The 22,726-nt window shown below is 38.2% G+C and overlaps 2 protein-coding genes across 2 annotated transcripts; both read right to left on the bottom strand.

The window, feature by feature from the left end:
- Nucleotides 1-1,139: 1,139 nt before the first annotated feature.
- lama3 (laminin, alpha 3) lies at nucleotides 1,140-16,948 on the bottom strand. The gene is made up of 38 exons (XM_044360567.1): nucleotides 16,720-16,948; nucleotides 15,997-16,110; nucleotides 15,724-15,836; nucleotides 15,537-15,620; nucleotides 15,288-15,391; nucleotides 14,674-14,718; nucleotides 14,405-14,556; nucleotides 14,109-14,219; nucleotides 13,707-13,818; nucleotides 13,264-13,428; nucleotides 11,872-12,062; nucleotides 11,645-11,761; nucleotides 11,414-11,565; nucleotides 10,396-10,534; nucleotides 10,195-10,294; nucleotides 9,983-10,099; nucleotides 9,735-9,905; nucleotides 9,454-9,605; nucleotides 8,622-8,828; nucleotides 8,298-8,449; nucleotides 7,995-8,157; nucleotides 7,082-7,209; nucleotides 6,852-6,996; nucleotides 6,564-6,668; nucleotides 6,333-6,469; nucleotides 6,129-6,246; nucleotides 5,842-5,970; nucleotides 5,614-5,756; nucleotides 5,342-5,461; nucleotides 5,081-5,213; nucleotides 4,863-4,981; nucleotides 3,578-3,758; nucleotides 3,272-3,421; nucleotides 3,016-3,175; nucleotides 2,766-2,896; nucleotides 2,554-2,647; nucleotides 2,356-2,460; nucleotides 1,140-2,243 (listed from the first exon to the last, which is right to left on the bottom strand). Exons 1-38 carry the CDS (start codon nucleotides 16,885-16,887, stop codon nucleotides 2,098-2,100), a joined length of 5,073 nt encoding a protein of 1,690 aa, XP_044216502.1. The 5' UTR covers nucleotides 16,888-16,948; the 3' UTR covers nucleotides 1,140-2,097.
- A 306-nt stretch (nucleotides 16,949-17,254) lies between these two features.
- Nucleotides 17,255-22,032, bottom strand: cts12 (cathepsin 12). Its single transcript, XM_044361614.1, has 8 exons — nucleotides 21,990-22,032; nucleotides 20,953-21,089; nucleotides 20,744-20,863; nucleotides 19,643-19,807; nucleotides 19,333-19,554; nucleotides 19,059-19,227; nucleotides 18,823-18,928; nucleotides 17,255-18,684 (listed from the first exon to the last, which is right to left on the bottom strand). Exons 1-8 carry the CDS (start codon nucleotides 22,018-22,020, stop codon nucleotides 18,585-18,587), a joined length of 1,050 nt encoding a protein of 349 aa, XP_044217549.1. The 5' UTR covers nucleotides 22,021-22,032; the 3' UTR covers nucleotides 17,255-18,584.
- Between the last annotated feature and the right edge of the window lie 694 nt (nucleotides 22,033-22,726).

The raw sequence follows: 22,726 nt of genomic DNA, 5'->3' as shown, positions 1-22,726 counted from the left end.
CATTTCATCAGGTTAAGCACTCCATCTCTTGGTCAGAAGTAGAACAGCAGATTGAATATTATTCCTATTAAAAGAGTTGTAACTGTGAGCATGTCATGCTCTGATGCTGTTGTAAGGCTGGTACGATGAGGTAGGTGTGTGCATGCATACAGTATGTATCTGTGTATGTTAAGCAGTGGGATGAAAACTGTCTATTTAATATTGTGCTAAAAAATAAATTGTTATTTATAGTAATAGTTATTTGTCACATGATGCTAATAAATACCTTCAGGCCTCGGCATGTTGTTTTAAAGTTATTTTTTGGACATCTTAAATCCAAACCCATCAAACAGATTTTATGTCATGTTACCTAAATTTTTATGACAATTAAATACATTTTTATTTTGTATGCAGTAATTTAAAGGATATACAGAATCTGTGCATCATAAGACCCATTACAATTAATGAAACAATAACTGGCCTCCATTTTGATTCTATTTTGGGGACATCTAGAAGTTACCGATTATATGACTCATCATCCTTAGCCTATAATCTGTGATAAACTGTGTTTTTTAATTTGGTGATGGAGCAACTGAAAAGTAATTTTGTTCTTCCACGATTTAAATTGATTATGATAATTGTTGATTAAGAAGAAACTACAGGCTCCCATGTCTCTAAAAGACAAGAGCCTTGTTGTTTGGTATTAACAAAGGTGGAAGTAAAAATAAACCAGGTGTATTTTTACTGCATTTCATTCTGCTCTGCATGGTTTGGTCAGTGAAAAGAGCAGGTATGCAGCAGATACACAGTAGTATGAAGAAATGATAGATGTCAGAAGGCCTTGAATAATTCAGTCTCGGCTGCTGAGGTCCCATAATTGAAGAGATGTTACCAGGCAGCTTTCCTGTGTGAACATGTCATACAGACACATGTAATATGTCAGTGTGTACAGTATGTTTAACTGGATTACCTAAGTAACTTAATTATATTGTTGATCACAGAATACTTAAAAATGACTTTGTGACAATTTTCATGCTGTCCTTTGCAAAAAATATTGCAGAATAAAACACATCATGTAAGATCAAATAATATTCAAATGTAAGACTGATAATAGTAAAATGTATTTATTTTAAAATTACATTTTAAAAAGTTATCAGATAATTGCCAAATAGAAATTCTGCCTCAGGCACAAACATGTTTATGGTAACATCTAACGTTATATATGCATTTTTAACACAAGGTCAATCAAAAGCTTTTTTACTCTGTGTTTTTCATGTAATTTAGGTCTGGACAGTGTTAGAAAAGCGCTTTAGAGATGTTAGTTACTGCTTGAATCCTAATGTCCCCAGTATTTCCCCTAAATTCCCCAAGTGTGTAAAACATTTTTCAACATTTTAACAACATATATTGCTAATGTCTATGTTTTATGGCTGCATCATTGCATCAAATGGAAATTTGGGTGTCTTGCACAGAATTTTATGCACATTTCTCTGTAATTGACCATTTGCTAAACCCCTCCCCCAAAAAGAAATTGTCCAATCATAGTTCAGCCTCCGTAACTAGGCATGGCAGGCTTGTCAAGCTGTGAATTTCTCCACATGCTGAAGAGATGTCCATGGGGCTTTAATAATAGCGATATTCTGTATTTTATGAGTTCGGATGGCGGTTTTTAACCGTCTCCAAAATACAAGAGTAAAAGTATAAAGAATGGATAACACTGTGTGATCAAGTCTGGCAGCATTTCATGCAAGATTGTTTTGTGGGGTTACAGGTTAAGTTTAAAAAGCCCTGTTCACAACTAGTACATCCACTGTGTAGTATTTCATCACTGATGCTAATATATCAAAGTGTAGGCTAAAATTAGCATTACTTAGAATGTTGAGTGATAAATCTACCATTGTTATCACAGTAAACTACATGTATGTGCCATACGAGAATGAAAAGCTAGACAGGGCTTAGTAAACATCAATTCATTCTGACATTTTTTGGTATCTTTAGAAACTTGAAGAATTTCAAACTAACAAACGTTCAGTGATTTTCAACAAGGCTTGCCTGCACTGTATGACTTTGTAATGATGCCAAAGGGACCCTGTGGAGCCACTCATTCATTACATGTCCTCAGTCTACAGGGCATTTATTGATGCTCACAAGGCCAACCACCCTGGATCCTGTCTCAAATGCAACAGGCCTATCATCAATCTTCACATTTTGCAAGCAGCCAACAAATGGTGAGGACACAGGGCTTCCATTTTGCTTTGCTATCCCTGAAACAAACAAGGAAAAGCAGAGAGCAGAAAAAGAAGACTCACATTAGGGTTGTTTCATAAATGCTGATGTTTTTTTGAAAGATATTCTTTGAAGTGTTTGATGCTTTACCTCCAATGTAAAGTGAACCCTTGGTTGAGTGCAACTTAGAGGGGCCATTTCTCTGGTCAGACACGGAGTCCACCGTTAGTTTGATAACTTCATGTTTTTTTGACACTGAGGGATGAGGGACAACAGCGCTGGAATTTAAGATTCAGAGGTACACACCACTCATGTATGATTAAGTTTGTATAATGTCAGCATGCATACCTGAAACCATGTGAAATTTTCCATCACAGAGGTTTTGAGGAGGAGTCACTTCAACACTAACAGCTCTATTACCATCATTCACTTCGACACCCACCTGGTAAAAGATTGAAGAGTCACAAAGCATGTTGTCGTGGTCATTTCATGCTGTTTTTCTTTTGAATCACTGCCTGATCAGCTGGCATCATGCATAACATCTAAGAGTGAAAGGTTACCTTGTTCTTCTCCATTAAGAACACATTAAGGCTAGCCTTGTGACTTTGAACGTGGAAAAGAAGACCTGTCAGGCGTTGAGGACGCAGCTCGAAGGCCAACACAAAGTCAGAGCCAGCAGTAAAGTAATTATCTAGAAGAGGAAATATGCGTCATTAGATTTGGGGTCAGTGCTTGTTGTAACTTGAATTGATATATTGACAACAGGGAAATAAAACAATACACCAGGAGCCATGCAATATAACATCAAACCTAAGATGATGTGACCGCCGCCAAAGTATGTCCCCGTCACATTGTGCTCATCGAGGCAGGGTAAAGCTTTGTGGCTTGCCTTAGGTTTCACAATAGCTTCCTCATTTATTTTGAAATTCCGTATACAGCCAATAATACTGTCCGTGGGAATGTCATATATCTGAGTGAAAACGAGGAGAAGAGAAAATGGTCAATTTAAACGATGTGACATAGATGTTAAATAAAAAGTCATACAATGATGAGGTTTGATACAGACGTGTGAGATTTTCCTTAGCGGATCACCTCCCAGATACACAGGGTTGTGCAGATCTAAAGCTGATCCCTCATTGTTGGGCAAAACACCATCAGTCACACGGATTCCATCAACCAGCAGATGAAAAGTACTGCTCTCCACACTGAACTCAATCTGCACACACACAAGCAAACTGTCAACACAAGTCTTCCGCCTAAAGACTTTAGCCAAACAGATTTTAGGTCGTTATCACTGTGATCTTCAGAAGACTGAAACAATACAATTGTACGTGTTGTGGGCACAGAAATGTGGCGGCAAATGGTAAATTACTTGGTGCCATTCCCCATCATTGCTCTTCTGTTTGTGGAAGATGATTCTCTCTTGCCCGAGGAACATCTTGACCTTGCCATTAGCCATGTATAGAACCAGCAGGGGGATGACTCCTCTCCCTGACAAGTGGAGGATCAGCCCTTTGGACGACTTGGTCTTGACTTGTAGAGAGAAGTGAGGCCTGAGACACACAAGAGTACAACAGTGAGTTTTCTCTTTTACTATTTATGAATGAATGAATAGATGGGTGGATGGATGGATGGATGGATGACTTACTTACATAAGAATGAAGGGAGGTTTTTATAAGACTAGGAGGCAACACACCACTCGTTTAGTCTCTCATGTGGTGCAGGGAATCAAAATCCTCAAAGATTCAATTCCAAAGAAGAAAAAAGTCAATTCCTGCATGTCCAGACATGTCTTGAGAAAGGTCCTTGTGTCCAAAACATTGACACTTTTTAAAAATAAATCAATGCAGAGGTGATGTGTGTGTGCGGGAATTGATTTTTTTCTTCTTTGGAATAGGTTTTTATAGGACACAATAGCGAAGGGGCAAACCAAAGCAAAAAGTATAAATAAGGCAGTTTAATAGTAAGAAATGACAACAGTTGGCTTCGTTGGTTGGTTTGGCGTGTTAAGCATTTTGGTTGACTTAGCTTGGCTCGTTAGCTGGGCCATATTAGTTAGTTTTCTTAGCTATGTCTTTCTGGGTGTTGGCCCAACACAAGTTAAGAATACAAAGAGGGTCCCAATCTGATGACCCTGTAGACTTGTCTGCACTCCTACTTTTACACTCCTCATTTTTGTGGGGAAAAGTTTTTGATACCAGAGAAGGCAATTAGTGGCTATTTGGAAGACTGGTGGGACTAGATAAGCAGGGATGATGGCTGGAAAACTGAGCGGGTCATGGCATTCGGCTGAAACTGCCAGTCAAGCTATTTGGGCTAGCCATTGTAGGTCAGCCAAGGCAGATACAATGTATAGATATGAGGCCTCGTCAAGCCTCCAAGGATCTTCTCTTTGCTTAAGGTGTGGGTAGGACTCAAAGGCATTTTAATACGTAAGTTTTGGGTTATACATCAGAGGGCTCTGTGGATTTATGATAGCACTGCCTGATACCCACCGCAAGGCCTAATGATAGGTCAAAACAATACTTAACATTAGTATGGGCTTCTATAGGAATTCTCACTAAACTTCTGGCATATTTCACTGTGCTTACTAATAAATGTTCCCTTTCCTCAGGAGAGAGTATGGTATTTTAGTGTTTATACATAACTACCATTACCTGTAATTAAGGTCCTCTTGTGGAACGGTGTAATTGAGCCAGCTGTTTGCCTCAGAGAGCTGGTATCCACCACGGTGTGGTTGCTGGGGTCTACACTGGGTGCCTGCTGGGTCCTGAGTCTGACACACAGCAGAGATATTACCTGTGTTACTATTTAATTATAAAAGCAATAGGTGAATTATTGTGATGCTGTAGAAATAATGGCTTGTTGTGCTTACATGTTTGTGTTTGAATAGCATAGGTGCTGGTGAATGTCCAGTTTGTGGTGGAGAATTGAGACTGCACAGGCCAAGGATCTCATTTCCCATTTGGGACAAGCTTAGATCAGCAGGTATAATTCCCTGCTGAGACCTGTGTCAGATTAGAGATTTTTACAAAACATAAATTAACGTTATTGTAGGATAAAAGGACGAATATCGTCAATATTAGAACAGCTGTGCCATTAAAAAGATGTAAACAGATTTCGAATGAGTCCAAACCTTGAATAAAGGTTAGCGATGCAGCCTTCAAATGTTTTTCCGTTCAAGTTATGATCCATCAGTCTGATATGGGGAGATTGTTCCTGAGTCACATTTACATTATCAATGCTGAGCTCCAACCTGAGAAATCATGACAGGTTTAGTAGTGTGTTGTATGTTTGGAAGAAAATATTGCACATTATGGGAGTGTGAGCCTTGTTACAACAACAATTACCAGCACATTGTAATCAAGTAAAAGGTCCAAATATCAACAATAGGAGGACACATCTTACCCTGTTGGCCTCGTCGCTGCAGACAAGTAGTGCCAGCTCCCATCATTGTACCTTTTATCTGACTTCAAGGTATGATTATCACTACTAAATACTACATAGCCATCAGACAGGGACAGCTGAAAGTTGTTGACAGAGGTGGAGCCCTGTGGAAAATCAGAGAATAATAATAGAATCATCTTTAGCTTTTGATTCTCTTTCAAAGCTGGATCTGACACATGCTGGGTTTACCTGAGACCTGCTCCTGAGAATAGCACCATGTCTGTCTTTGCTCCTGAAGCCCAGAGAGATCGGCTGTTTGTTCCGGACAAACAGAGAATCAACAGACAGAGCTGAATATAATGTAGCTGCACGAACACCCTACAGGAGCCAGAAACACACTAGTATTAAATACCTACATCTAAACGCTATTCTCTCAATAACTTACTTTAAACATTTTCCTAATGAATGTGACAGATGTCTTGAGGCAGTGAGAGCAGCCATGCATCTTGGTGATCTTTTTTTTTTTGGTAGTTTACCAGTAGTGTGTGTGGACATCTATCACTGACACCAATCGTCCTGTTGTACTTAATGATATCCCCATTTAATTTCACTTCATCCACACATCCTCTCAGTGGTGGAGCTGTGATGTTATGTCTGAAATCCAAAAGCATAAATAGAACATTCAAAGACTAATCTGATGAGTCAAAGCTGTGAATGCTGCATGTATCTGTTGTGTTTACCTCTGTCTGAGCTGTGCTGGTAGACCCCCAATGTAAAAACTACTATAGTTTGATCGAATGTGCTCTGTGCGGATATTTTGCTCATGTTGATATTGCACAGTAAAGTTGTCTGCAATATAAATTACAAATTTTTTGTCCTGAGAAAGGAAACATACTTTGAGTTAAACGGACCAACAGCTTGCACTGCTACATGTTCCTTATGGAAAATTAACTATTTTAAGATCATCTTACAAATAGAGACACTTTTTCAGCACTCTGAGCTCTGAGCTCTTGACCTGCTTGTTGTCCTTGAAGTTTCAGGAAGCCTTGCTCCACAAACACATAGAAAAAAGACTCCTGTAACAGATAAAACACAGTATCAGTCATGTACAGTATCAGTCAGTACCAAAGACACACACAGTGTAGCTCTCTTTTGTTTTTGCTGATAATATTTTTTTTAATCTGTTTGTAAATGAATCAGTTGTAATCACTAAGTCTTTGACTGATGCTTCTGCAGATTTGTTTAACTCAAAAACATACTTCATTTTCGATGTAGAATAACAAGGCGTTTGTTTCTCGGCTGTTTGTGTGGAATTTCAACAGTATGCTCTTGTCTGTCATCTTCATGAACACCTTGCGGTAACCAGTTCCCTCATAATAATCAGTCACCTTTAACCGGGGAATCCTAAACAGATAAAGAATTATTTGACCATTGCTAGTCATTGTAATAACAGTACTCTGTCAACATTGACAACTTTTTGAATGCTTACGTCACAGCACACTGTGTTGTATTCACATTGATGGCACGCTTGTAGTTGAACAGGCAAACAGGATTGTCATTGATGTAGGAGAGTTTCATGGCTCCCCTGTACTTGGGGTAACGCAGCTCCGCCGGAGGCTAAATGAGGGACAGAATAGACCAGAGATGAGTTCTTCTACCATAGTACAATGATTTCTCAAAGTTCTTGTTCTTTTCTGATTGTTAAAACTACAGTACTAGAGTACTTCCGTATGGAAGCCCATTAATACCATAAAAAGAACATGAAAAGCTAGGCATGATAAATAATAAAAATCAAAACTATGATTTACTAAGTCAAAATAATGAGCTAATGAATTCTGAATTGCTAACTCAAAATTATGTAATCAAGTAAAAAGAGAAGTTAAGTCAAGATTACAAGAAGCTGAGTCAGAATTATCACATAGAAAATTAGAATTTTAACATAATACACATAATTACAATACATAATTATTATATACTAAATTTTGAGATACTAAGGCAAAATTGTACCATCCCAACTCAAATTAGTGACTTACTGAGTCCACATTTTGACTTACTATCTCACCATTTAGTAACACCAATCTCAAGTCAAAATCTTGATTTATCATGATTATTTTTTTATTTGTCATCATGTCTAACCTTTCATACTTTTTTTTCTTTTCTTAGTGTACGTGGGCTTCCACAGTAATGACATTGTCTTTCAAGGAGAGGGGGGCTTGTTTACAAGTTTAGTGTTTGCACAAAAACAAGCAATTCCCACAAGTTATCAATACAGATTGATAAAGCCTTGTTTGATAAAAGTCTTGGTTTCCTTGATGCCCCTTTAAACCACTTTTCTCTGTTTCAACCAGTGTGGAAATTGAAAATATGCAGGCATAATGAAATAATAGCCAGTGACTAGTTACAGTAAAGTCTTCAGGGTAGCCGCCAACGTAGAAAACTAAGTTGTTTGGATCCAGGTCAAGAATGCCAGTCATCGTGTTTGGAAGGTTACGTTTCAGAGGGAGGCTGACACGCTTCTCTGATGTGAAGTTCTGCGTAATGTTAACCTCAGCATCTTGGTAAACTCTGCAGGAATTGTTGACACACAGAGATAATTAACACTTAACAGAGGAGGAAATGGTAAGTGAGGTACTTTCTCCAGAGAGACTTTCAGGTAGAAAATCCATGTTCATTGTTTAAACTTCAACATCATGTGTATGAAGTACCTGTAAAACATAACCCTGTCAAAGTCGAAGGATTTCACATTGGTAGTTGTTGTTATTTGACTGGTTTCCACCTCATGGACAACTCCACCCAACTTGTAGACACAAATCAGCACATTGCGTTTGATAGCCATCCCAATGTAGTCTCCAGAAGCCTAAAAATGAGAGAGAAGCATGACAGATAATAAATGATAAAATGATAAATATTTAAAAAGATTCTGTCACTCAAAATAACTTCCTGCTGATAGTGCTTGACAGGTATGTATGCCAGCTGTATTTCTCTACTTAAAAGACAGATCTTTCATGATTTTGGTAGGAGTCACTCACTTTCTTGTTGCCCAGGTAGAAAACAAAGAAGTTGGCATCTTTGTGTTTGCCCTGGCGTCGCCTTCGCCTGCGGTTAGCCTTGGAATGATTGTTTTGATGAAGATTGAGAAGCAGATCAACAGCTGTAAAAGCTTTTATGTCTTCAGGTTTTCTTGGAGGATGAAGCTCAATGTGACCCTTTCCATTGAAAGTGGTTGCTAAGGGGAGCTGTGTGAAGATCAGTCAGGGTCGAAGTATATTTGTAAAGATGGATTTGAAAAAAAAAAACTATTAAAAATGCTATACTGGGTGGCAGCAGAAACAAGATGTGAACACAATACTACTAGTTGATTAAGGTGAATTGTTAGCAAACATTTGGGTAATCATTAGCATTAGCAGTCATTAGCTCTCAGTGTGTTATTTGGGGCACCAGGTGAATGTAAGTACAATATTCACTCTCCTTTTAGCTCTGTTTTTGGTCTCAACCAGCTCCTGGGGGGAAAATGTCTGGCCCTTTAGTAGCTAAATGCATCACCAGCTAGATGCTAAAGTTGTCTGTCTGCTGTTTGTTGCAGAGCAGGTAACATACAGTGGATTATCAGAGATTTTTTTCACTAAAAACAGATGCCTGCTCCTATGAGAGCAGAACCAAAACAGTAAAAGTGCAGGATGAATAATCAAAACAATGAGCTAAAAGATGATAAAAGGCTCCACAGAGCTAAGGGGAACTGCAATCAGGTGATAAGTCTCCATGGGTTTGTCACCACCAGCAAAATATACAAGTAGTCATTTGATAATTTTTGATTTAATCAAAGCTGGCAGGCAAGAAACAAATTAAAATGAAATACTTTACCCTATTAACAAAAGTTCTTGTCTCCTCTATCAAATCCTTAATTTGTCTGATGGTTTCTGTCATGTTGGCACCAGGTGACAATTCCCTACTGAAAGCCTCAACTTGTGTGATGTTGTCACTCAACACGGAGAAGGATGCGTTTAAGCTCTCCACTGAAACAAAAGCAGAAAATGAACAAATTAAATGATAAAATTGTTCTTTTCAATGAATCAGTAGAAATAATAGAATAAGATGGTGTTTTATTTTATGACGATGGGTGTTTTTCACCTTAAAATACTTACATGCCAGGTCTGAATCATTTAATATGTCATCTACATTCAAACTGACATTGTGGAAAGTTATTCTCTCCAGTTCCTGGCTGATATTCTTCAGTCTTTCTGTTACATTACTGACAGTGTAGTTAGAAGCAGAGGCAGCTGTTTTTGCAGATTCTATAAGGACTTCGGAGTCATCTGAAATCAAACGAACAATATTATCTACTGTGATGCAGGTAAAGTGCGTAATCTGAAATGTCAAGTTAACCACCAACTTCTTTTGATCTTTTTGAGGTCATCACTGATTGTTGAGATGTCCATTCTCAGTGATTCTCCCTTTTCCTTTTGCTTATTCACACGGACTTTGTGGGCATTCACTGTATGTGAAAGCACTGTTTCAAAGACAAAAAGTGGAAAATCTTAATTTTTGAGCATTCAAACTTAATATAATGTATCTAAATTGTTACAAATGATGCTTTTTACACACTTTTAAGGTCAGTCTGAGTCTCGTTGGCTTCTGTTTGTAAATGGGACGAATTATCTTTGAGTCCTTCTGCCCTGTTGACCAGACCTCCCCCTTTCACATCCTAAATTATAGTAACAGAATCATATTAATATTTTGATAAACATTACTGTTACTAAACATTATGTTTTTTTCATCCAGCATTAATTTTAGTATCTGAGTTACCTTTAAGGCTTGCTCCGAAGCCTCGCTGGACTGATTTGCTGCCATCTCTGCCTTTTCCAAGGCATTTATGATGCTGTTGTAAGCACCTATACGCAGGACACTGTGCAGGTCAGTACTGTTGGTGGCATTATGAAGCACTCTGTAATAACACAGCATGGTGTATTAATGTCAACATATAGTCTGTGTCTATCCACTTTTTAAATTTCTTCTACTTCACATCATTGTTGGAAGAAGTATTCAGATCTTTTCCTGTTGTACTCTGTTTGATATACCAATATATTAATGTAAAAACAAGAATTAGAAGTAAAAGTCCTGCGTTCAAAATCCAACTTAAGTAAAAATACTAATCAGCGAAATGTACTGAAAGTATGAAGTCTCCCCTGTAGCTGATGTATTGTTATATATGACATTGTTAGTGTTGATACTGATGAATCAATACATAAGTAGCATTTCACTGTTGCAGCTGGTTGAGCTACTTTATATAAAGTTAGGTATTTTAGTCCAGTGGTTCCCAACCTACGGGCTGGGCCCCCTCAAAGACCACAAGGTAAATCTGTGCGGTCATAATACTACTTCATAAATTTGTATTCTTTTTTTGGACCTTTCTCTAATATTTGCTTTTATTTATTGTTGTAATTGATACATTTACCTCTTTGTTGCTTGAACTGTTATTTAAATGAAACAATCTGGGAAGTCCAGAGGGTAAATGTCCTCTGGTTGAACTATGCACAAAACAACTCAGATATCTGCTCAAATAGACACTATTTTCTGTTTTCCTTTAACCTTTCTTCTTAAAAGTTGTGAATCACTAGTTTAATCATGAACTATGAATTTTATTTCATCATCATCATGTTTTATGTAAACTCTTAATCTGAGAAGTAACCAGTAACTATAGCTATCAAATAAATGTAACAGAGTAAAAAATGCAATATTTCTTTCTTAAATGTAGTGGAGTAGAAGTAGAAAGTAGCACAAAATAGAAATACTCAAGTAAAGTACATGAGGAAATGTTACTCACTGTTGAAATTCTGTTGCCAGTCTGTTGAGCTCCTCTGCATGCTCCTCAACCTTGGTTATGTCCACCTTTGTCGTAATTTGGAAGATGTGGTTTAACTTGTTAAAGAGCTTCGGCTTGGCACCATCTAGCTGAGCTGCATGATTTTCAAATTCCTGCAATTTACATACATTAAACTCAATTTCCACAGTCCAAAACTTGGAGGAATCATTGTGGAAAAAGATGCATGCTTACTAATTTAATTTCCTCGAGCATTAAGAAGATGTCGGTTATATTCTTTAGCAGGTCTCTCGTCATTTCAGTCACAGGAAGGAGCGTGCTATTTTCTTTTTCCACCTGAGCTTGAAGATGCTGGCAAATGATTAATATTGAGAGGTGAAACCATCAGTAAGACCCTACAAGTGTTCTTTTGTATATCAGAAATGTATGATACCACCAGTGACAGTCGCGTTTGACATTACCTGCAGATGTTGAAGGGTAGTACCACTCTTCAGGTTAAGGTCCTGTGTCCTGTTGACTGCATCCTCTGCGTGTGACATCAGCTCAGCCAGATCCCTCAGAGAGGAGTCTGAAGCCATCAGAGAGGCTGCAGTCTGATTCAGTGCTGCCTGGTTGGTTGCCATATGAATGGTCATGATTATTAAGTCCAGTACTGAGGAGAACACACAGATTCAGGATTTCACATGTTGAGACAATTTACTCTGTTACACTAATGTTTATATTAGTGTTGTATATGGTATTTATTGGATATCAGCCAATCAGTGCCATCTATCTCTGATATGATCAAGGTTCCTGAACCTTGGCTGTAGCCAGCTCCTGGTTAGCTTAGCTTAGCATAAAGAATGGAAACAAGGAAACAACTAACCTGGCTCTGTCCAAAAGTGATGAAATCCTCCTACCAGCACCTATAAAGCTCAATAATAAATACAATATATCTTGTTCGCTTACTGTAATCTCTGCTGGCTATTTGGCAAGTCACAATGAGACGAGACATACGGAAGTCACTGCTCCCAGCCAAGATAAAATCAGGCAGATAAACCTGCCGTAACACTGCAACATGTCGTTTTTACAGTTTTTTTGTTCAGGTTAGACAAGTCTGATATAACTTATATAACATGTTAGTTATTAGGCGTTTAAGGTGATTCAAGATTCAAGAAGTTTATTATTGTGTGCACAGTAAACAGGAGCAGTTACACCATACAATGAAATTCCTACTCTGCTGGTCCACTCCTCACGAAAAAAAGAGTTAAATTAAACTAATTTAAAAAAAACAGGTGCTGGTAGAGTCTTCTAACTTTGAGCCAGCCTAACTGTTTCCTTCTTTTTCCAGTCTTGATGCTAAGCTAAGCTAACCGTCTCCTGACTGTAACTACATAATTAGTACACAGACACAGGACACTCTGCAAGAAAGCAACCAAGCATATTTGACAAAAGTTGAACTATTCCCTTAAAAAAATTTTCCCATGAATTTGTTAAAGAAAAACTTATGACAACTTGTCACTTTTAAAATGTGTATCGATAAAAGCTTTCAGAAACTCGTCCAAAGAAAATAAGGGGGGTTTGTTTTCTCCCATCTATATTTTGATAATGATTATTAAAAATGAAATGTGGATGAAATTTAGTGCATAGATAGCTCCTGGTTTGGGAGTTCAAAATCAAAGAGATTTTTTGTTTTTATTTGCCTGCCTTCGTGAGACGGTACAAAATTGGTTGCTTCCAAATTAGCTGTAAAACAGTGTTACATCTGTGTGTTTTTTCTTCAATACAAGAATTTCTGATTATTCTATATGTATTCGGAACATAATATCTTTGCCAGAGAGCAACCAATAAATAATTATGTAAAAATCTCTCACATTTGTGTGCCTCCTCTTGCTCGCTGCCAGCTTTGTCTCTCTGAGCAGCGCAGCCTCTCTCTCTCATTTCCCTTACGATGCGTTGAGCCTTCTCCATCCTCCGGACTTTGTCATTTTCAGACACGGAATCTCCAGGTTTCACCGTAGTTTGCTTCTTTATCAAATCTGACAAAACACAATAACAGGAACACCGGTGCTGAGGCTCACTTTGACATAACCAAAGTGACTTTCCTGAACAAGTTTCACAAGGTCTTGGACACGAGAGGCAGAAAAGATCTACTGGCCAAAAATGTTAGCTGTTTTTTTATTAATTCTGTTCATGTGAGATTGATATTTCACACAGCTTTCCATAAAATTTGAAGAAAATCTCAAAGCCAACCTGCAGAACAGTGGTGTTACATCACGCCGATGTAAACGCATGTATTCCTGTTTAACTGATATACCTTGTATTGTTGTAAGAAGAGCTTCCACTTCAGAGAGAAGATCCTCTGCTTTCAGGTTTCTTGCATTCACACTCTGCACAACAATCTCCAGATCTGATGAAGTTTTAAGTGTCTAGAAAGTTGATCATAATTTTGAAAACATTGTCAAGGCTTGTCATGTGTGTCCAAATCAGTCTCTGTAAATAAAACTCAGCAGCAGGGCTTAGATGACATTGTGAGCTATGAGTTTTACGGTTTGTCACTTTCTGACATACAGTATCATAGCATTTTATAAAAATGCCACCTGCAGTATTCAAACAATAATTTATACTCACAAATCTGTTTATCAACAATTGCAATTATCCTCCTAAACTCCTGATATAGTTTCAGGTTGATTAACTGAGGAAAATTTTCTCCAGGTACCTCGTTAATCAGTTGACTCAAGTCAACTCCGACAGCATTCACATCTGCTTCCAGCTGTACAAGCTTTGGATCCAGATGTTTCACAGCAGTGCTGTATGTCCCAACCAAAATCTGCAAAACAGCAGAAATTGAGAAGTTCTCTGAGCATAGAGAAATGATATATTACAGACATAACAGGTTTTGCGATCATTTTTTTTAGACAAATAGCTTTTAAACATTTCTTCAAGTTTAGTTCATTGTGGCAAGTAACAGAAAATGTGACAACTTGGTGGCACTGATACATTCATGAACTGTACCTTGGTTTTAGAGATGTTTGCCTCCAGATTATTTAGCTTCAATAGTGAGTCAGAGCCATGATTAATGTTCTGCAGCTGCCTCTTCAGCCGAGCCAGGACATCGTTCATCCTCTCCAAGTCGACCAGTAAAGCATGAGTGCAGCTGTCACATTCTGTCAGTAAATACAAGAAGAAGATTAAATACAAGATCTAGTTAGTTCTCAGTGTGAACCACAGGTTACTCTTCATGTGATATATTAATGTAAGAATAATTTTCAACAGAAACTCACCATAGCCGTGATCACCACAGCTACTGTCGCCAGATGTGATGCACTCTGTTTAAGGGAAAGGATTTTAAATACTAGTATGTGATGCACTCTGTTTAAGGGAAAGGATATTAAATACTAGTGACGTTAAGGACCAGTGTGTAGCATTTAGTGGCATCTAGTGGTGAGGTTGCAAATTGCAACCGACTGAATACACCACCATCTCCCCCTCCCCTTCCACACATGTACGAGAAACTACAGTGGCGGTTATGCCGATAACGCAAAAGGCCCTCTCTAGAGCCAGTGTTTGGTTTGTCCATTCTGGGCTACTATAGAAAATGGTAGTGCAGCATGCAAGGCTACATGGAACAGGACACTATATAGGACTCATTCTAAGATAACAAAAACACAACGATTTTTATTTTCAAGGGATCATACACTAATTAAAACATACTTAAGAATATTATATTCCATTTCTGCCAAGTCTGTTCCACCAGATGCCACTAAATTCTACACACTGCACCTTTAAGGAAACTGACTGATAAAGACATTCAGTATGTTAGGAAAACAGATTTGATATGTTTTTATATTTACCTGAACCTTTATTTCCCTGTATGTGTGTGAAAATTAATATTTACCTCCGGTCAGAGAATCACAAATGTTCAAGGTGCCATCCCAGCAGTTGCAGGGCTTGCAGTTGCCTCCATACACCAGTGGATTGCCGTAGTAACCAGATGCACATCTGAAATAGAGAGGAAGGTTTTTACACTTTTAACGACAGACCTACATACTAATATAATTCATGAGCCTTGCATTGAGCACTGGACAGTAGGGATTTGGTGCACTGATGACACTGTTAGGTGTCACTTCTTGAATAGTAAACAGACCTCTCACATCTGGTTCCGCTATAATTTGGTTTGCACAAACATTCAATCGCTCCTGAGCCGATGTCCATACAGGCCAACGCAAAACTAGGAAAGAAAAAATTCATATTGATGCAGGATAAAAAATCTGTTGAACTTGGTTGAGCTAAAACTGTTCTGTAGAGGCAGAGTAGGTAATAAACAGACTGACTTGTTCCATACAGAAGGGCATGGACAGGCTTGACAGCCCCTGTTGAATGCGTTTCCATAGTAACCCTCTTTACATCGTTCACAGTGGTCCCCGGTGGTGCCAAGCTGACAGTTCTGAGAGTAATTTAGATGAAACACAAAAATTTTTTGGTGTCTGGTTTTGCAATGTGCTCAGAAATGCCATATGTGTGTGTGTGTGTGTGTGTGTGTGTGTGTGCATGCGTGCGTGTGTGCGTGTGTGTGTGTGTGTGTATGTATGTGTGTGAACACCAACCACACAGATCCCTGTGTGCTCATCACACTCATTAGAGAGTCCATTGCAGCTGCATGGCACGCACTGACCCCTGTCTGATCCAGTCCACTGTCTGTAGAAGCCTGAGCCGCATTTCTGTGTGTGTGGACACAGATAGCAGAGCTGAACATACGACTGTGGCACAGTAAACACAAGCAAGTACTCCACCACCACTGACCTGATTAGGAGGAATCCATTATTACAATGCAATCAGTTAATGTGCAGCTTGCACATTAACTGATTGCATTGTTCACACATAAAATAGACTCTGCTGGTCTGAGTTGTAAATCAAGGTGTGGCACAAAGAGAGAGAAACACACATGGTGATATACGCATCGAAGAGAGTGCATGTTGAAAAGGGCCGTATACTATACTAAGACATGTGCCATTGGACATACATACTGTACTCTTGAGTATCTATGTTTCAGCTTATGATGCCATAAAAAGATTTTTTATACCTGAGACAAGAAGAAAGTCATTCCTGATAGTGACATAACTTTATTACTTGTATCAGAATAAAGATAACTTTTTGTAAGAGGTCAGGTAAAAGGTGAGAACCATTTCAAGTAGTCTCTATCTGTTTGCTTGACCCAGTTTAGCACCACAGCCTGCAACATAAAGTCCTCACTGACAAAAGGTGGTAAACAAAGACTGTATACAAAAACCACAATATGTGAAAGGAAACCGCACAAAGAGGTGCATTACCTGACCGATAACACCTGCAATCTGGTGGCCGAAGGAAGGATCACAGAACTTTTTCTTGCTGTGTTGTATCTGATGGATCTGATGTTTGTGAGTAGAGGGACAAACTGAAGCAAAGCAGAGCAAAAACAACCAAACTATGCCGCAAAACAAAAATTTACTCCGCTGCATTTTAAGCTATTCAGTGAGCCCTGTGAGTTAAGCAGTGGCCGTAGTCCGGAGAGCTGCTTCTCCCAGCTAAAATCTGGAGCAAGTGAACCTTGGAGCTTTTGATGTGAGAGAAAGCTGTAGGTTAGTTTGCAGTTTGGTTCAAAGTACGCTGAGGTGTGGTCTGAGACATTAAGCAGTGAAGCACGTAAATCCAAACTTTGAACTGTCTTTACATAATGCTATGCACAAACGATGGGGTAAATACAGTTTGAGGAAAATAACTGATGAAATGTTTTTAGAATGGTTGAAAAAACATGCAAGAATACCACACAACATACCACAAACATTTATATAATTGGAAATACAAAGTTCAATTTTATTTGTTCTATCTCAAACAGATTCAAGGCCTGAAACACTGTGGCCACCAGGATCATATTTTAATGTGTAAAACAAGTGCTACTGTAACAAAAATATTTAAGTTTTGCAGTCAGAAGATATCACAACAGAAGAGTTAAAACAAACAGTGGCTAACATTGCTAATTGAGTCACTCAGTATCCTTTAACAGTCAGTTATTTGTTAAAAATGTACATGCTGGGAACCCGATTTACTGTATTTAGTATAGTCTCTACAATCAGTGGGGTTGCATAATGTAAATGAATGATATCATAATAAATATTACTCATTTGTTAAAGGTAGACTGTAACATTTGTTGAACAGTGGTTACTGTGGCTACAGGTGACAGTAAAACTAGGGGAGACTGCAGGCAATTGTAACATCTCAAATTGCACCAATCAGAAATGAGACAGAACCATGAAACTCATTAAGCACATGGTCTGTGATCATCCCTCTCTGCCTGCCAAAGGACAAACTGATGTCTCGTACTTGTCAAAGTTGTTACAATTGCCCCTGCACATGGGGGCAGATGTAACATTTGACTTCTAGTGTTTCAGTCAATATTGTGACTCTAACATTGCTTGTAAAAACATTTGATGTCTGTTAACAAGTAGTACAAAGATACAAGTTACCTACGTAAAAACTGTATCCAAATAGTTGAAGAGGTTTTTGAGTAATGACATCAAAACCAAAAATTGTTACAATTGCCTCCAGTCTCCCTTACTGTTTAGCATTCAGCTGAAATGCTAAGCTACTGTAGTAGCAGTAACACAACTGGAGAAAAATAATAAAGTCAGTGAACTGACTTTATTGACAGTAATGTCTGTCACACAGCAATACTTATGTAAAGTTTAATAAAATTAGCTAACATTAGCCAACATAAGCTACTGGTCCTAACAGAACATGACAGGCTGTAGTAGCAAAACTAGTGTTGCTAGTAAATAATGCAACAATGCATTTTATTGCTAATGAATCTGACTTTTTATGTAAGTGTAAGTGGATGAATATGTTATTAACTCTGTACAAGGTTACATAGCCTAAATTTGACTAAAGGTGAAGTTTTCTATATTGGGTGAGTTTGAACAATCAAAAAAACATTTTGAAGATTAAATTAATCTCTACCCACAGATTCTTGTGTGTAAACTACATCCCTGAGAGCAGCAATGTGTTCACGTTAAAAGGCTGATTTGAGTATTAGCTCAAAACATTATCCACAGTGTCATGGGTTGTGTGAGCAATGACTGATGTTGTTTTCTGGAGCCCCATTCGCAGTGCGGTGGAAAAGCATAGCATTAACACTCGACTCTGAAGCATCTTGTCAGAATCACAGAATAGGGTACAAGGCATAGCTTGCAATGCCACAAGTGTTTCTGCCATCCCGGACCATTCGCATGTAGCCGCCTTCACCCCAGCTCGTACCCCAACTAGAAAGAAAAAAAAGAAATTTGTGTTAAAACAAAAAACACTTGTACAGGTGATATATAATAGAAAATGGATTAATTTATAAACCCATATTTGTATTGTATATTGTATATTGTGAACTCATATTTAGTTGTTCTGACCTGTTTTTGATGATCCAGTAGTCTTGGCCTCCTTCAGAGCCGTAGCCAACCAGCAGCACCGCGTGACTCAGATTGTTGGGGTTGCAGCTGGGCTCATCGTATATTCCTGTAAGAGAAATTTGAAACCTGCATTAACTGATTTTTTGGCCACTTGATGGCATTTTAATTTAAAGCATCGTCTTCATTTCATTGCTGACATAACAATTGTATAGAGTGGGTATTTTAGGATAATTAACCTGAACTGTAGAACAGGAAGCTTGAATGATCTGCATCAATGGCTACTGTAATTGGCCCAATAGTTGCCACAGCATCAGCCAGAGCCTGCTCATCTGCTTTGGGTATGAACCTGTAGTCTTTGATATGGGCAACCGCAAGTCTGCTGTCGTAGTAACAGGGCTGGGTATCCTGTAGAGAGAAATACAGAGCTGAATGTTAACAGCAGACTAGATACAGAATATTTAATAGTTTTAACTGTTCTGACGGAGGTGGAGCCAGCAGATTGAGCCTCACCATTGAGGTGTATGGGTAGGTGCTTGTCGACTGCAGCCCATTGCCGATCACATAGTCATAGGCGTTGGCCATCCAGGCACCGTTGCAGCCGAAGGTACCGTAAGATCTGGAGCAGTCCACCAGGTTTTGCTCACTCAAGGATAGAAGCTGACCTGTCCTCTTGTATATTTGTCCCTCTATAGCTCCTGTTGTGCTGAAGGCCCAGCATGAGCCACAGTAACCCTGAGAAGGACATTTTAACATACGTTTGAAAGTGTTTGTGATTCAGTTTGTTTAAAACCAACAAAAAGTGAATTTTGGAGTGTCTTACCTGATCTTTCACCTCAGTGACGTAACCCATGTTCCTGTAGTCGACAAACCAAGAATCAAACTTCTTAGCGTTATTACGCAACTTTCGGGCTGAGACAGCCTTCCCCCTCCTCACGAACTGGGCATCTATCAGGGCACCTTGCAAAACTTGGTATTCTTGTCTTGTCTACATATGGAGAACATAAAGCACATTGTTATACAATAATTAATGTTACCTATATCTTTGATGGGATTTAAAGAAAAAGTTTGCATATGTTTATTCGCTTTGTTACCAAGAGTTAGATAAGAAGATCAATACGACTCTCATGTCTGTAAATATGCGGTTACAACTAGCAAGCAGTTAGCTTGGCTTAGCATGAACACCATTAGCCTGGTTCTGTCCATAGTCAACAAAATTGACCTACCAGAACATAAAGCTCTCTAATAAACATGTTATATCTTGTTTGCTTGGTGATTTTGTTACTCTTTTGCTCAGTTTCTAGTCTTTATGCTAAGCTAAGCTAACTGGCAGCTGATTGTAGCTTCATATGATCAGAAGTTTAAGAAGTTAAGACCTCACCAGCATCCTTATTTTAAACCTTTATCTGCTTAATGAAGTAATTCATAATGAACAATCACTGAACAACAGAAGTAGTATGAGCAATGTCTGTTTGTTTGAATAATTGTGACAATCTGTATTGTTTTAAAAATTAAATATGTAACTACCAAAAAAAATAATTGTCTCTATGAGTGCAGGGGTCTCTCTGGTGGAAGAGCTTGTGGGCCATTAATAGTAGAGTTTGTAGTTTGATCCCTGAGCTCCTCCTATCTCCTCCTCCTATGACACTGAACCCCATACTGCTCCCAATATATGAGTATTTCATTTTATGAAAAAAAAATCACTTTGAAAAAAAGTGTCAACCAAAAGAATATAGGCCTAATGTAATGTAATAATGCTGTAATAATCACAAATTTAGATTATACGTTTCTACTGTTTGCAATCATCAATAATTCCGTCATGTTGGGTTATTTACTCAATATTTGATTTTATAACTTATGATCAGTTTGTTAATTCCACTGAAAGCTTGATATTGACTTAAAAAACCCTTAAAACACAACTTACCAGGTCTCCATATTTGTTCATGGCCATAGTAAATGGCCTCATCCCCATTAAAAACCCCTGATTATTGTCTTCAATCTCCCGCTTGTTCTCCTCCCAGATGGCCCTCCTTTGAATATCGTCCTACACGACAACACAGAGCACATCAAAGGAAAATTCACATGAATCGGGGTACATGTGCACTTACTGTTTGCATTTGAGACATGTCTCACCATTTCATCATAGGCTATGCCATGACTGTTCTTCCAGATATCCCATTCAGTCAGGACCGCCTCATCTGAGTCTGATGCAACTCCACACAGCAGAAGAGAGAGCAGCATGGCTCTCAGCATGAAGCTGGCCTGCTGAACTACAGGGACAGGAACATCACAGTATAGTCAAACTTTCTGACCAACCAACAAGTTGAAACAACAAAAAAATGGCGCTCTGTATAGTTTGGCTGATTTGAATATAACAGTTGTGTGATCCTAATGGTTGTGTAGTTACCATTTTACACAGGGTGACAGGATCATCTTTGTGATTGCTACATTGTCTGTATCTTCCTTTGAAAACATCGGCCAAGTCCAAAACATATCATTTTAGCTACATAACAGCACGAAATGAAACATTTCAGCCCCTCTAGAATGAATTTGATAATGTATTCCTTTAAATGAATTGTAAATTAAACGAGACTGTATCTGTCTACTATAAAAATGTTAATAACATTATATTTATTGCGACAATTGAGTTGCTGAACAGTTTTCTTATGGACCTCTGTAAAAAAAAAACTCATTTGAGAAGGCTATGCTGAAAAGGAAAACTGTCTAAGAGCAACAGTCCTGGTCATTAATCTTCTAGCTGGTTGCTAAATTTCAGAGAGAAAAGAAAGCATCAAACAACTTAAGCCCTAATGAGGAAATGAGTGTAAAAAGATAAATGAGGTGTCGTGCAGTGATAATTAATGGATCACTACCAAAACTCTACAGTGTTGCTGCATGTAAAAGGCAGCCTGAGAGTTCAAATGATTTAATTGCTTTAATTCAGCTCTGTAGGTCTTAAAGCTGTAGTGAAACTTCTCACAATAGTGTTTACTTAACAATCCTAAAAAGGCAACACATTATAAACCCAGAAACATCAGAATCTACAGTTTTACCTCATGAAATTTAATAAAACTGATCTGCATCCTAAAGTGCAAACTGTCTTTAAAATGAAAAGATTCACTGTTAAGTTGTGAATATGTCCATTTGTAATAAAAAGCCCTGCAGCTTACCTGTGTGGATGTGAGTCTGTTTTGTTCCCATGTTCTGAGAGCAACTCTGGTCAGTGATAAAGCAACAGACTCACTGACAAACATCTTTATATAGCTTTGCAATAAATACATGTTCCCTCTATACTTTACTGGATCCCTAAATCAGTACTTATGGCAGCACCTGAGAAGGACATTAGTCAACAAAAATAAGATTCTTTCCATGCTCCTCCTCAGTAATACCTCTATTATCATTTCGAGAGAGCTAAAGCTGCAATATTGTAAATCCTTCAAATACCGCTTTATTGACCATAAGACATGACATAAAACTTTCCAAAACTAGTGGTGGAAGAAGTATTCCTTTAATTGAGTAAATAACAGTACATTAAAACAAAACACTCAAGTATTACCAGCCAAATATAGTAAAAATATATTTTTACTTGTTCTGTAGAAAAATGGCCCCTGTGACTAATACATTATTATATATGACATCATTAGATTATTAATACAGAGAGTAAGTAGCATTTCAATGCTGTAGCTGGTCAACGTGGAGCTTTTAACTCAACAGTTAGGTAGTTCAGTTTAGTCCAGTGGTCCCCAACATAGGGGTCCAGCCCCCTCTCAAAGGTCACAAGATAAATCTGGGAGATTGTGAGGAAAGAAAGGGGGGGGGGGAATTCTGTTACACAAATTTACAGTAATTTTTGGACTTTTCTGCCTTTTTTGTGAAATAACGAATGAACAGTTATTCACATGTATTT

The sequence above is a fragment of the Thunnus albacares genome, chromosome 9 (genome assembly GCF_914725855.1).
Source record: "Thunnus albacares chromosome 9, fThuAlb1.1, whole genome shotgun sequence".
NCBI classification, from domain to species: domain Eukaryota; kingdom Metazoa; phylum Chordata; class Actinopteri; order Scombriformes; family Scombridae; genus Thunnus; species Thunnus albacares.
The sequence above is the reverse complement of the archived record's forward strand: the minus strand, read 5'-3'. Positions and strand labels throughout refer to the sequence as shown.

Coding starts and splice junctions, on each gene's coding strand:
- lama3 (XM_044360567.1), bottom strand. CDS start 16,887: ATGCAGCGGAGTAAATTTTTGTTTTGCGGCATAGTTTGGTTGTTTTTG. Junction 16,111..16,719: donor TTGCAGGTGTTATCGGTCAG/GTAATGCACCTC, acceptor CCACACACACAG/AAATGCGGCTCAGGCTTCTA. Junction 10,100..10,194: donor GACTCAGACTGACCTTAAAA/GTGTGTAAAAAG, acceptor TCTTTGAAACAG/TGCTTTCACATACAGTGAAT.
- cts12 (XM_044361614.1), bottom strand. CDS start 22,020: ATGGGAACAAAACAGACTCACATCCACACAG. Junction 19,808..20,743: donor TGAACAAATATGGAGACCTG/GTAAGTTGTGTT, acceptor CTCCATATGTAG/ACAAGACAAGAATACCAAGT. Junction 18,685..18,822: donor TACTGGATCATCAAAAACAG/GTCAGAACAACT, acceptor TTTTCTTTCTAG/TTGGGGTACGAGCTGGGGTG.